The sequence below is a fragment of the Terrapene carolina genome, unplaced genomic scaffold (genome assembly GCF_002925995.2).
Source record: "Terrapene carolina triunguis isolate 2854851 unplaced genomic scaffold, T_m_triunguis-2.0 Scaffold236, whole genome shotgun sequence".
In the NCBI taxonomy this organism is placed as follows: domain Eukaryota; kingdom Metazoa; phylum Chordata; order Testudines; family Emydidae; genus Terrapene; species Terrapene triunguis.
The window spans coordinates 18,213,860-18,228,923 of record NW_020664587.1 but is presented as its reverse complement, the minus strand read 5'-3'; the positions used below and the strand labels follow the sequence as shown (position 1 = coordinate 18,228,923).

The 15,064-nt window shown below is 50.4% G+C and overlaps 1 protein-coding gene across 1 annotated transcript in view; it reads left to right on the top strand.

The window, feature by feature from the left end:
- The window catches only part of FHL3 (four and a half LIM domains 3), a 41,191-nt gene that overhangs the window by 22,372 nt on the left and 3,755 nt on the right, over positions 1 to 15,064 (top strand). The window contains exon 2 of the mRNA XM_026657144.1: positions 14,823 to 15,003. Within this exon, the coding sequence (XP_026512929.1) occupies positions 14,848 to 15,003 (156 nt within the window). The 5' untranslated portion in view covers positions 14,823 to 14,847. The remainder of the gene's footprint in view (positions 1 to 14,822; positions 15,004 to 15,064) is intronic.

The window sequence follows — 15,064 nt, the reverse complement described above, 5'->3', positions numbered from 1 at the left end:
ACACCAGATCTGTACCATTGTTGTTACCTCTATGTAAGAATGTAGTGCGGGAAACAGGCAGCAGTCGGCTTTTCTGTTTTCATGGCTCTGCAGGGCACTTTAAAGAGATGAGAACTTGGCCCCTGCACCAAAGATCTCAGAAAGAGAGGTGAAGAATCAGAGCTGGATGCTGCTTGTTGCCCAAACACAAATGCTTTCTGTGGCTGTGGTGGCAGGTAGCTCTAGTTCTGTGAGGTCATGCAGCATTTGGACTGCAGAGGAACAGATACTGGAGGTTTGAATTCCAACTCCGTAATGTTAAGTGCAGGCACCTGGATATTTGTTAGTCTCTAAGGTGCCACAAGGACTCCTGTTCTTTTTGCGAAGACAGACTAACACGGCTGCTACTCTGAAATGTGTCCATAGTGGCTGTGTAGTTTTGCCTCTCAAGTTGGCAAAAAGCTTTCCCCCCCCCCCGGCTATAGATGCCAAAGTCTCCGTCTCACGAGGTGCCGCAGCAGCGTCAAAGCAGTTGTGCAAGACGTGACGTGCTTCCCACTTCCCTTTCTCAGAAATAAATAGCTCTGAGCAGCGTTTATCCAAAATAAATCTTGATAGCAAAAGCCCTTTTGCCTTGAGTAATGGATGATTTTTCATTTACAATGCTCAGTATTTGAGACTAAATTTAAAAAAATAGTACAAACAAGAAGTGTTGCAACAAAGGCGACTGATTTTCAAGCGGCTCAGGTCTGTACTGTAAGCGTAATTGACGCCAGATGACTCTGCATCCAGCTCTCAGTGTCTGGATTGTGTCAGCCTTGCAGATGTAAACTCATTTCAGCTCTGGCTTGGCAGTGTAGTGGTGAAGTAAAGAAACTATCTCCCTGCTTCCCGTGCTCCCCTGTCTGTCTCCACTCAGTAGTTTCCTGACCTGCTGCAAAGCTGAGCAATCCTGCCCTTGGAGTGTGTTACCTTTTTGCAGGAGGGTGGCAGCCAGGAACGCAGCAGCTGGCACGTGCAGTGACTCCCAGGCAACAGATGGTCTAAATTTTGGTTCAGACCACAAGAAGCCATTGATTGGGATGGTAACCTGAGCCTACTTCCCTTCCCAGGACTTGATACTTCACCAGAATTAGAAGCTGCAGGCATACTGGGGTTACAGAGCTGTAATTCCCTTTGCTTGTGAGGGACGCTAGCAGCTGTAATACATGCTTTCAGTAGAGACCTCCTTTACTCTTTAAAGGAGCCTCAATAAAAAGAACTAGTACAGAGCCAGAGACCTGCAGTTACCAGCCAAATGGCAGCAGAGACTGCTGGTGGGTAAAAGTTTGGGTGGAAGGTTGGTGTGCTTGAACACAAGACCTCCACCCTGTGGGCACACCTTTCTGTAACTCCTCAGCCACCTTGTGCCCTGCTCTTCTCTGGCCCCGGGTGGTTTCACACCCCGGGGGAGCACAGCTCTGCCAGTGGCAATGGCGCAGAGAGCAGTGCACACTGCTAGTGCAGGTGTGGTACAATTGGGTATTTAAACTAACTGCTCCTCCTCAGAAAATAAGAAGTCAACTCAGGAATGAATATTTTGACTAAATTTTGGGGGAAAATTCCATTTGGCCTTTAATAATAGTGCTTAAAACATAGAATGCAGCTGTCTCAGATGCCTTTTGATGCTCCTATCACTCAAAACTTGGGTTTTGTTATAAAACTGAAGTTGACCAGGCCCTTAGTCAACAAAAGAGCTCCCAGCCCCTCTGGAAAAGATTTTTAAAAAGAGTTTGGGTTCAGACGCAGCAGGTTTGCAGCGATGCAGAAGTTGAATTGCTCTTCAGCACATGAACACAGGGTGCCTGCAGTGCAGTCACAGCCACACGATGCAGTCGATCCACAAACCCAAATGGATGTTTATTCATGTGCTTGCCCAAAGCAGCTCCTCTCACGCCCACGTGTGTGATATACAAACATAATGCCTTCCATCCGCAGGTCCCAGAAGGCTTTACAAAAGCTAAGCTACACAACACCTCGGAGAGGTTGGTAGATCAGGATTGCTTCACCCACCACTGAAATGTTACCACCTCTGGGTGGAAGATGTCAGTGCGCAATAGCGTAGGGCCAGAAGGAGAGCACTGCGTGTGATCAGAACTGTAGAGGGATGTTTAGGGAACCAAAATGGAATTCCTTTATTCTGCACTATTTTCTGTACCAAGAGAAAAACTCGAGCAGTTGGGAAAACAAAGCAATTGGAGCAGAGTCTGATGCTCCATGTTTGGGTGCCTTGGGGTCTGTATGAGCTGCAGGATCCTGATGCGCTAGGGTGAACTGAGATTGTGTGTTTAGTCACTTTCTGTCACTCCAGTGCTGGTGTCCCGGGGAGCAGATCTCCAGACATGAGTATCTGAATCCTGCCTTTCCATGTTCAGGCGCTAAACATTTACGTGTTTATGGGCCAAATTTTGCTTGGTTATGTGGGTGTGAATCCAGAATCAATCTGGATTTACACTGGTGTAAATGAAAGCTTTAATTGCCTAGATAATAAAATCTATATAATATGCAAATTCTTTGGGGGTGGGAGCTGTGCCTTCCTGTGTGTTTGAACAACATTGTGCTGGCACTGCTGAACAACTTACAAGTCAGTTTAGCATGGTCACAGGATTCAGTCATTTTGTGTAGAGTCTCCTGTGGAACCAGGGCTCTGCATTTTTCACGCCTAGGTTTCTTTAATAAAATCTTCCCCAGAGAGCTGTGGTTGGCATTCGCTGGGTCTCCTGGATATTGTCGAGTTCCCTCTTTTGTGCTGTGGGGGCATGAATGCAGCCCTTAGGAAGAACCCTTGGGGTCACTCCTGGCCAGCTCTGTCAGCTGGTGCATTCAGAACCAAAAGAAGCTGGAATGTCTCCTTGGTGACAGTGGCAGGCTCTGTCCGGTGTTTGGGAGGAAGGTGTAGCACAGTGGTTCTCAAACTTTTGTGCTGGCGACCCCTTTCACATACCAAGCCTCTGAATGCGACCCCCCCTAATAAATTAACAACACTTTTTAATATATTTAACACCATTATAAATGCTGGAGGCAAAGCGGAGCTTGGGGTGGAGGCTGACAGCTCGCGACCCCCCAGGTAATAACCTCGTGACCCCCTGAAGGGTCCCGACCCCCAGTTTGAGAACCCCTGGTGTAGCAGGTTTATAGAAGCAATTGTGAGCCGGAGTTCCTCTCTGCACCGTGTCTGTGGTATGTTTCCTTCCACATAAAAGCTTGGTGTGATTTGTATTCTGGCATGTGTTGCCTGCATGAAATGGACCCTCTTTCCTGTGCAAGGCTGTAATCGCCCAGCAAATCATGCGCTGCATGGATCTTTGAAGCTCCAGGGCAGACAGCAAGGAAAAGATAGTCTCAGATTGGCAATTTCACAGGTAAATACCAAGCAACCCCACCAGCTGCAGCTTCATCTTCACTTGTGCATGGTCTTTTCTGGAGGATCTTACTGAGATCTCATCCCTGCCTGTCAACTCCATGTGCCTGTCACTCCGAATCAACAGGGGAAGTGAAAGTTCATGTCTAGAAACCTCCACTTCCAAATAAAGACACTTCATTTTCCGGTGGGGCTTCTACCTAGACCATAAAATGTCCTGGAACTAAGCTGCCGGAGACGAGTAGATGGCTAGGAAATGGCTTGCGTTTGGCAAGGCTAAATTGTGATTTGACAAAGATCCCGACTCCAGGCCTCAGGAAGGAAATCCTCTGTGCGATACCCATTTTGCCCTCCTGCTCCCCCTTTGGAATGACATGCCAGCAGCAACACCAAAAGAAGACTTTTATATGTTCCTAGGTTGTGACTGTAGTTACAATGCAAGGCCTCAGTGACCTCTGACACCTGGATCCTCTCCTTAGAGACTATATCTTGGAGAACTAGCTACAGACCCTGTTGCTGCCAATATTGTGCTATACCCAGCAATGTGCATGGGACAGCACCAGTGGGTCCTGGGATGGGAGCAAGTGCCTTGAAACCCTGAAAAGTGTTCTCCTCACTCTGTGTACGGGGTGGTTATAGTAAAAACGAACATTTGTGTTCCCCCAGCTGAGGGAAGCCCCGAGGCCGTGTGCGCCAATGCAGTCCAATACGGTCAGGCACACACTACATAGCATTAGAGCAGGTGACCACTCAGGAACCAGCTATGTTAAGGATGCCCAAGCTCTCATGACAGAAGAGACCTTGGTCTCCCTGGAAGCTTCTTGCAGACCTAGGGAATGTGACGTGGTGAATGTCATGATGCAAATCAGCTGCTTCTCACAACTGTGCTGCAGTGAGTTACAGCCGTAGTTCCCAAAGCCACCTGGATCCTGTCCTGGGCAGTGTTTGTGCCCTGCTGGGGAGTTCAGGGGGTGGTTTAATTTTGCTTCTGGCATTAGTAGCACAGTTGCTGCTGCAGTAGAGATGCTTGAGGAACCAGGGCTGGACCTGGGAGGGTTTGTAAGGAAGAGAAATGTTTAGAATCAGTTGCTGGAGGAGTTGTATGAAAGCTGGTCACATTTTGACTGCTCCTTGCAGAAGCTAACAGCAAACCATCTAACTGTTAGTCTTAGGCCCCTGTTCCTTTCTTGTCCTATTCTATGCTGTTTCTCTTCCATCGTCTTGGAATCTGGGTCTGAAATGAAAAAACTTCTCTCCTGATTGGCTTAATGAACGGTACTAGCATTTATTTTGGCGTGGGAGGGAAAGTCCTCCAGGCAGGGCTCTGTGCAGTAGTGTGACGGATCCAGTTAGCTGTGGATGGAGGCAGCTGTTCTGGAAAGGAACCTAAGGTTGTCTGAATTGGCCTGGGTGGATCTTCGAAGTTTACACTATCATTTAGGCACTTCAGGCAGTTAGGCAAAGTTTCACTGTGGTTTTCTTGGAAGAGAAAGCAAGTCAGGGCTCACCTTTTCTAGAAGCATGTGCAACCCTCTGACCAGAGGGGAAGTATCCGGAAGACTGGAATTTTTGACATCCTTGTTATCATAATGAAACCGAAACTCAATGCCGTCTGTTAGATTGGTTACTAATGTGCATGGGGAAAAGGAGCAGGAGCTCAGAGAGCAATCGTGTGCTTGGGTGCTTGCCTTCCTACTTTTAAAGCATTGTTACGAACAGGATTTTCCCTGAATTGTGGCCCCAACCCCTCTATCTGATAAAACAATCAAACCAGGGTCCCAGTGCTCAGTCGCTGTCCCGAAAACTTGGCTGTAGCACCTCTCTTTCATAGGCTACTCTCTGCCTGTGCCGCCCCCTCCACCCCCCACCACCCGGTTGCAGATCCTGCCTGTTCAGTAACCTACATGTTCCTTTGTAGTAAATTTGCTCAGTGCAGCCTGTCATTGGGCAAGAGACCTCTCTTGCAGACCAGTGTTGCGTGTAAAGGAAATTCAGCAATGCAGCTCCTCTCTGGTTCTCTCATCTCCTCCCAGCCCTTCTCTGTCCCAGATAATAATCTAAGGAGGAGTTTGAGTCAGAATCTCCTCTGGTGAATTCTGGGGCCATGGATTTCTTAACAGTCTGGTAAGGTGGATGTTGTTTTGTTAGGAGGAGAGTTCTAATGTATCTATCTCACTGCTGTGCTCTTGAATCTCCTCCTTCAGTGAAATGGCCCATTTGACTCATGACCGATCCAAGCTTCTCAAATGCTTCCAATCCTCAGCTTCCTGTTGAATGCACAAAATGTGCTTATTACTCCAACTGACTCAACTTTGTATTTGTTTTTAAACAAGATTAATGGCCAACCTCTTGAGCAAAGTTCTGGCTGTGAGTGGTTTTCACGTCAGTGCACCAATACAGGAAGGTAGTTTGTAGTTCTGAATGCATGTTAATAACTGGGCACTTATTAACTACGCCTTGAGTCCAGGGATGGCTTTGTTCAGATCCTGATGGTGCTTGCAAGTAGGTGTGTAAGTCCAGATGGATTTATTAATATTAGGGTTGTCGATTAATCGCAGTTAACTCATGTGATTAACTCAAAAAAATTAATCCTGATTAATCGCAGTTTTAATCGCACTGTTAAACAATAGAATACCAATTGAAATTTATTAAATATTTTGGATGTTTTCTACATTTTCATATATATTGTATTCTGTGGTGTAATTGAAATCAAAGTGTATATTATTTTTTATTACAAATATTTGCACTGTAAAAATGATAAAAGAAATAGTATTTTTCAATTTTTCAAAAACATGGCCTGTTTTTTGGGAAACACACTTTGTATCTGGCGTGTGAAAAGAAAACGAAACTTCCACTGGTAGTCATGTGTAGGACTCTAAAGAGAGGCAGGCTGGCTGGCCTTGGGGCTAGAGCATTGGGTTGGGACAGTCTGTGTAGAGCACGATGGAGCCCCAGTCTCTGGCAGGCCCTCGGCACTATTGTAATAAATAACAATCTCGCCCTTTGCCCCCACCCTATCTATGAAGTTGCACCGAGATCCTGTCGAGTTCAACACACCTGTCTTTAGCTGGTGTCCTTCCTGTGCCTCTCTGCCAGCTGATGCTGTACGTGGAATGTGCTGTATAAACATTGTATGCACCATCACGTCTCCCTAGTACAGCAGGGTGCGTCTTTCACCTGCCGAGACTTACTCTGAATATGAGGAAATCCTCAATTCCCCTGCTGAGTGTGCCTTAAAATCTGGTGACAATCGGGTGCTCCCCTGTGACTCAGTGAACAATTCAAACCATCTCTGCTATTTCCTGTGCTCGCAGCCGTGGGCATTTCCACGCCTGCCCGGCTGAGCAAGTCCAGGGCTGTGAGAGTGCTGCTTTTTCTCAAAATGCACAGTGTTTCCTTGACGAAATCGGCTGTGCCCAGCGTTGGGCCAAGGCTGCTCTGAACTCACGCGAGGTTCAGTGGGGGCAGCTGCTGCATTGTAGGACTCTGGGTGGGCTCCAGCACACGTGGCACTTGTCTAAGGTGGACATTTTCTGGCAGTTTGGTGCATCCCCACAGGTGGGAGAGGAGAGGGGCACACAGGCTGCCAGCGTCCCGACTCTGCTCCTTCAGTACCCTCCTGCTAGCTGGCTGCCATCTGGCCACTGCTTTGAGGGAATGCAAAAGACGCAAAATAAAACCCAGGCCTTCCCCATGTATTTGAGGAACTAACTGCAGCTGTTTGCATTGATGGGGCTGGGAGAGCCCAGGGCCTGTGGGGATGAAGTATCCCTGGGAATGATGAACAGAGATTTCCCCCACCCCGTGACTTGCCCTTCATGCTCGGAATTGCACAGCGCTCCTCAGAGTGCCGGGCGCAGGCTGGAGAGGAGGTTTGACGGGGAGATCTAAAGGCAGGAAGTGACTCAGAGGCTCCAGGAGCAGGAGGGTGAAGTCTTGATGTAATGCAGCTCCCTGACAGCGCTGTGTGAGAGCTGGGGCTGGCTCAGCCATCCGGATGAAATTCCCTTACCTGTGTCTTTCTGGCTGACTGCCCCTCAGCTCTCCTGAAAGTCGGGCTCGGTGAGCCCAGGCTGGGGAGGGTGTTCCCAGCGCAGCGCCAGCACCAAGCCCACAGCTGTTCCTGGGGACTCGGGAATGGGGCAAGAACCCACTCGTTTCCCAGCCTGCCCACACACGCTGCTCCAGGCCTGCTCCGCCTGCGGGGCGGGCCCCACCTCAGGGCCCTGGTCAGAAGCTGAAGGCTGCTGGGGCAGTGGAACAGTGTCCAGAACAAGGGCTGGTGAAGTTAGAAGCCAAGCGAAGGCTCGGAAGATAGAGGCAGAGGCGCAAATGAGCCCCGTAGGGAACCAAACACAGTACTCTTGGGAACTGTGAGCACACATGGTCTCCTTGGCCTGAGAGCCTGCACGGCCTTTGCTAGGGCTCTCGGTGGGATGCAGCGTTAGCACAAGGGAGCTGCAGCAACCGTGATATTGATTGAAAATCTTCCCAGCCTCACTACGAGGGGTCAGAGCAGCTCCTTACACCAAGCAGCAGCTGCTCTTCGTCCTGGAGGCAGAAATCTGCTGGCAGGGACAGTTGCACACAGACCCCAGCAGCTGTAGTGCTTCTGCAAAGCTAACTAGGGGAAACTATTCTTCTCTTCCCCCTGCCGGTCTGGCATCCCTGGGCCCTGTCTCACCTACATAGACTCATCCTTCTTTGGGAAATTGCTCGTCCTCCCTGCCTGGCCGCATTTCTTCTCCTGCTCATTTGTTTAGAAGTAAATTACGCAAACCCCATTCAGGCATCTCTGGGCAGAATAGAATAGATGGAACCTGAAACATGAGCAAAGGCAGGTCTATTCCTGTATCCCGGAAAGATGAACATGTTTCTAGGAATGGCTGTATGGGCTGCTACAGGATGGCTTCTGTATGGCAGCTGGTTGTGGACCTGATAACATACTACGGTGGGGAGTTTCACAAGGTTATTGGCTTTCTTGTGTAAGTGCAATCTCTGGCTGCAGGAGTTCATTGTTTTCTCAACAGTTTGATTAAAATCCTGGCAGGTTACACATTGCGGAAAGCCAAACCGTGGCTGCACCTTCTCCTCTGAGCTTGCCCGTCTGCCTCTGTATAGACCCTGGCATGAATGTAATGATCTGTTGCTAAGCCACCTGCAGGGTCACAACAGACAGTGACACTGGAGTGGTGTTACATGGGTGTTACTCTAATTAGAAAGTGGTCTCTACTGTGCATCATCTGCGGCTTGCTGACCTTTCTGGTACACTATCCTGTTCCAAGCTCTGTTCCAAACTGGCCATGCTTGGGGCCCATGTTTTTCAGAAGGTTATTTGCAAGGCGAGGCTGGGGGCCCCTCAGGAGTTTGTGTTCCCAAAGGTGTTTGGTCTGGCACTCCATGGTATTGGTGTGCAAGGGAGGGAGGAAAGTCAGTTGTCCCCATAAGGAGGACAATGTTTGCCAGGTGGAATGGCACAGCTCATAATAAAAATAAACCTTTATTGTCACAAGTGACTAGAGCCCTGTGTGATTTTGCTCTCTCCGTGTGCTGAATGGTTCGTTTTTGTCTATTGCATTTCAGGTGTAACCTGTAGAGAACTGGGTTCTCCTAGTTCAGTGGCAGATCTATTGCATGGGTCTCACTTGGGGCCACAGTGTTTGCAGACTCTGCTACTCCTGGAGCCTGGGGCACTGGTGCAGGGAGCAGCCACCAGCCTGCAGGCTCCTTTTTTGTTTACTATGAATGTAATAAAAGATTCAATGTGTCTTTAGTTAAATCCGTGGGCTGTGGAGCAGAGCAGCTGTACTAGGGGGTTCTGACAAGCAGAGGCTGTAGCTGGGCATAGTGGGGTGACTGTACACCCAGGAAAGGGGTAAATCCAAACCAGGATGCCAGCATCCAAGGTAGTGAGGCATGTCCCAGTCTGCAACTGACGGGAGTGGTCAGCCCGCAGGTGCCTCTCAGTAGCATAGCAACTGATGCATTTGTAACAACCATCTTGGCACTAGCCAGTGTTGCCCAGGTGGAGCCGGCTGGAGTAGTCTGAGGTGGAGGTGCTGTGCATGGCTGACCGGCAGCAGGGACGGGGTGGGGAGGGTAACTCATCCCTGGCCACTTCCTGTCGCCGTATTGCCAGGGCGTCTGAGCAGCACTGGTAACCCGGTTAATGAGGGGAGAGGGAGTTTCTCCTTAGGGAATAGAATCGGCTGAAAGCAATGAAAATGACTCTACACGGCCACTCCGCAACGTGCAAGCAGGTGGGCTCCCGGCAGTAGGGTTAACCCAGCCCCTGGCTCCGTAGAGCCTAGCTCCTGTTCTCTGCTACATTCGGTGGCTTTGTCTTGACTAGGATCTCCCCTTAACCAGCTGAGTGCATGTTTAAAGTCTGTCCTGGCTACGCTTGGCTTTCAGAACCTGTTCGTTAGCACACGCCTACAGCACGCTTCTAAATCGTACTCTAGACCAACCCCTTCAAAAATGTTTTTACAAATCCATCTTTTCTCCTAGCCCGGACAAGCGCTGAGTTCCTCCCCCCTTGCAGTGAGTGTTTCTTGCCTGTGCTCATGTGTTTGTAGAGTCCAAGGCCAGAAGAGACAATCATGATCATCTCGTCCTACCTCCTGCGTAGTACAGGCCTGAGAACTTCCCTAAAAGCATTCCCAGAGAAGAGCTTTTAGAAAAGTATCCAGTCTTGATTTTAAAATTGCCAGTGATGGAGAATCCACCACGACCCTTGGCAAATTGTTCCAGTGGCTAATTACTCTCACTTTAAAATGTACCCTTATTTCCAGTCTGAAGTTATCTAGCTTCAACTCCCAGTATTGGATGGTGTTAAACCTTTCTCTGCTAGACTGAAGAGCCCATTATCAAAAATGTGTTCCCAATGTAGATACTTATAGACTGGGATCAAGTCACCTCTTGCCCGTCTCTTAGGCAAAATAGATTGAGCTCCTTGTGTCTATCACTATAAGGTAGGTTTTCTAATCCTGAATCCTCTCCAGTTTATCAACATCCTTCGTGAATTGTGAACACCAGAACTGACACAGAATTCCAGCAGCGGTCGCACCAGTGCCAAGTACAGAGGTAAAATAGCTCCTACCTGAGATTCCCGTCTTTATGCATCCCAGGTTCACATTAGCGCTTTAGGCCACAGCGTCACACTGGGAGTTTGTGCAGCTGATTATCTACCTCCACCCCGAAACTTTTCCAGAGTCGCTGCATTGTGTAAGGATGGCCGACGTTCTCTGTTCCTAGACATACACTTTTGCATTTAGCCGAATTAAAAGGCATTGTTTGCGCCCTGCTCACCGAGCGCTCCAGCTCACGCTGTATCAGTGACCTGCCCTCTTCACTATTTACCACTCCCCCCATTGTTTTGTCATCTGCAAACTTGATCAGTAGTGATTTGAATTTTTGTATCTTATGTTTTTTATGCTGAGCTGTTTCCTGCTCCTTTTTCTTTGTTTCGCCCTTCTGTTCTCTGTGCTCTTGGGCTCTCCTGGCTATTGGAGCGGCAGTGTTTGCTTTGGCATCCTCATGTGTTTAACACCTCTGTCCTACTCTGCGTGTGAGACCCAGAACAAAGGGAGCAAACAGCTTATCTAACACAAACACCCCTCAGCAAACTTCCCAGGCTCATTATCTGCTGCTGTCCCTTCCCCTCCTTGGAACGAGCAGCATGTATCCCTACCCAGCCATGCTGTGGTCTGTGCCTGCAGACAGCCCTGGGGCTCGCTGTCCTGCCATCATGCACTCTGTGGTCTGTCCAACCTGGAGAATAAGCGAGTTTAGCGCCAATAGTGCAATGCTGACACCCTTTTAGCAGCGCACTCTGCCTTGCAAGACAGCTGTGCGGCAGACGTAGGTGGACGGACGGACTCTGGGAAGCAGTAACACCAAGAAGGGGGAAAAGTGGTGTAGGATATGCAACAGCAATTGACTAGCCAGCACTAAGGCCGCGTGACATGGACGGGGACGAGGGTCTTGCCACTGGATGCAGTTCAGAGGGATGCTTATAACAACCCCCCTCCTAGGGAGTCAGCAAGATCTGCACCTGGGGCCTTCAACATTGCAGCACAGGTACCAGTAGTAGGCTGTTATCCTCTAGTAAACTAGCTGCTGGAGGTGGATGTGACACGCTCTGCCAGTGGGTTATTTGTATATTACAGATGGGGACAGTACTTTGAGCAAGTTGTTCAAGTACCATTTTCAAAGGGCTTGTGCAGTTTGCATCTCTTCCTCTTCCCAGCACTCTTCCTGTGTGCCTGCAAAGAAAGTGGTGTTGGGTCCCACCTAAGGGCTTTGTCTACATTAAGGATTTTTGCACTGATGTAGCTTTGCTGGTGCATGCCAGCCCCCCGGGTCAAGCCCTCCCTTACACCAGTGCAGTGCATTTACACGGGTTTGCACTGGTGCACCTATTCCTGTGCAAAGTCAGTAATGCAGGCAGGCCCTTAGGGGCATTCTCTGCTGGCAGCCATCTCCAGTGTGGTTCAGGGAGAAAGGGGATTGGGCAGGAAACCGCCTACATCGAGAGGCTGCCAAATGAGAGAGACTATTTGAAACTGAAATGTCCATATCCTGGAACTACTTTTTTTGAGAGACCTGTTCTTGGTTTTATCACAATGTTGGCTCAGCTGCAGCAGAGAGACGGAATTTGATTTGGCAAATCACGCTCCAACACAGAAACACCTTGTCCTGGAGCTGAGATCCTACCCGTCTGGTTTTCTCCTGTCATCTCTGAGTGCTGTTGGGTCTCGGGGAGGACCGCTATTTGAGATCACAGAGCGGTAGTACACACACTCAGAGGAACAACAGCTCTGTTTCTCTAGGTTCTTATGTGAGCCCATTGCTATGGCATCTGAGCGTCTTGCGATCATTCGTGTGCTTTTTCCTCGCAGTATCTCTGGGATCCTGTTCCCCTGTTTCTGGGGGGGGGGGGGGGATTGAGCCCCAAAGAGATGGTGGACCTGCTCAGGGTCACACAGGAAGTCTCTGGCATGGCTGGGAATTGAACACAGGCCTTTTGAGTTCTGGTCCAGTGGCCTATCCTCTGGACCTGCCTTCCTCCCTTTCAGTTACACTCCAAGCTGCTATTTCTAGGGCCCCTGAGGTACTTGAAGCCTCATAAATCAATACAGATAGCTCCCTGCCCTGAGGACTTTACAGTATTGTACAGGGAGGGGGGGTTCCCGGTTGGGTCCTTGTGTTACCCCTTTGAGTCCCTCTCTCTGAGGTGTACGGGGGGGCGGGGCGGGGTAGCAATAGACTTTCTCTCAGGTGAAGGGATGAAATCACTTTGGGAAGCAAAGTCCAGCATGAACAGAGCAGGTCACTGGAGGGAGGCGAACTCCACGCTGTGAGCCTTGAGGGGGGCTGGACGTGTTGCACAGCACGCAGGCATGACTCACGTTGTATGTTGGGAAACAAGTAACAGTGCCCAGGGCCCTGCCTGAGCAGGGCCATCTCCAAAGGACTGGGGCGCAGGCTGCTTCGTTCAGCTTCTGCAGACCCTGGGCTGCAGCACTTCTAAAACTAACCTTCCTGGCTCAGCTTCCTCACTGGGGGAGCAAACCTTTTGGGGTGGGGGATGTTCTCCCCAGGCACAGGGTGGCCCCCGTCAGAGCAGCTCAGGAAATGTTTCATTCGCCCAGACACGCAGTGATGTTGCTCACTGTGAACCTGAGGGTCTGGCCTGGCTGCCTGGGTATTTTTAGCAGGTATCGGAGACTAATGTGGAGTTGCACAGCTGGTGGCTTGGAACTAGTCACTCCTGCTGCCATAAACTCACTACCCCAGGATGCAGCTGCAGGGGGGAGGGAGGTGTGGGGTGTGGACCAGGACGACTGGCACAGCAGTTCTCTTAGTAGCTCTGCTACTGGCTGCTACTCGGCCCAAGCTGGCAAGGCTGGCATGCAGCGAGGGCTCGGTGTGTAAATCTCCCCACACTTCTGCAGCCATGTGCAGGGGACCCCGTTGCTGCTGTGGTAGGAAGGGGGTCGGAAGAGCAGACAGGAGCTGGGGGGGGAAGCAGCTGGTTAATGAGCGGGTCTGAGAAGGGACTTTGTTCCCATCTGTCTGTCGCGTAGCTGGGCCGGAACAGTCAGCAGCAGCGCTATCTCTGCATGCAGCAAGATTCAGCAACAGCTGGGAAGCCTAATCCCAGGCCCATGAATAGCCCTGATGACTCATGCTGTGCAAGCCAGAGCAGCCCTTTCCCAGTGCTGGCCCTGGGTGGCTTCAGCCCAACATCAGGAAGGCAACTGCCCGCAGCCTGAGATGCAGAGGAATTTGCGATTGTTCCCCTGTCCTGTTCTGGGATTTATCCCTCAACCCTCAACGCACTGTAATAACTCTTCTGAGCCCCTGGGTTCGTCAAGAGGATTGCAAAGCCTGGTCTCTGCAGCTAAATGTGTCTGGTATAAACACCATAGGCTTGTCTACACTTGAAAGTTAATTCGGATTAAGGCTATGTGTAAATTTATAGCTATTCTGGAATAACTCCAGGTGTAGACAAACCCTTATACCTTGGAGAGAAATAGAGCCAGTAACAGCTCTCGTAAACCAGCTTCTCCCGAAGCAAAGCCAGAGAATGTGTCTTGTGCTTTCACGTGTGCAAACATGCACGTGCAGCAGGGGACTTGTACTTCGGAAATAGGCTCCCAGGGAGGATCCTGGGGATGTGACTTTGATTAGAAATGTCTTTGTACTGGCCAAATGACTGGGCACCGGACTTATGCTCGATGCTCCCCTGTTCGTCTGCTTTAGAGCCATCTGGAAGCTTCAAAACTTGGGATGTTAGAAACTAGCTCAGGCGAAGCACAGAAGATGTGGTGCAGGAACCAATCCCGTCCTAGGCTCTGGGCGGGAGGCTAATCACTGAGTTTGGGTCTGCGAGAGGGGTGACTGTTTATTCCTCTGTCGGGCTCATGCACACACCCAGCTGGTCACGCACTTCAGTCCAAAAATGTTTTTGACCAAAAACGGGAACGATTTTGTGTGCAACCTTCTCGGGTGTTGCATGCTGTCCCGAGGATTGCAGCCAGGAGCCCGCAACTCTGCGTCATCCAGCGACCGGCTCAGTCACACGTTCCCCAGTCGGGCTTTCTCCGTGCAGGGCCTGGTGACAGGTGTATGCACGTTCTGATTGCTGGCTCCGCTTTACGTGCAAGCGGAAGGTGCTCTCCACGCCACACCTGACCATTTCTGGAAACACAGATCGTGTTGTCCATGAGCAGGAGCAGCAGCTTGTGCCCCATGCTGGCCGTGTGCAGCCAGGCTCAGTTCAGTGCAATGCTGCCTGAGCACAGTGAGCAGCCTGGGCATGCGCCCGTGTCTGTGCCCCTCACCTCGGGATGTGGCAAGGGAGTCGGGGGAGGCTCAGCCCTTTGCACTGCTGAGGCTCTGAGCAGATACTAACCTATGCGGTTTCCCCCGGTAGGTGTGGGAGGCTCTCGGCCGGCACCATGACGGAAGGTTTCGACTGCGACAACTGCAAGGAGTCCCTGTATGGGCGGAAGTACATCCAGATGGACATGGGCCCCTACTGCATCCCCTGCTACGATGCCCACTTCGCTAACACCTGCGAGGAATGCAAGGAGCTGATTGGCCACGACTGCAGGGTGAGTGAGAGTCCAGGGGCTGGGGCCTGCCCCCAAGTGGGGCCTGCCCCCCACCCCCCGT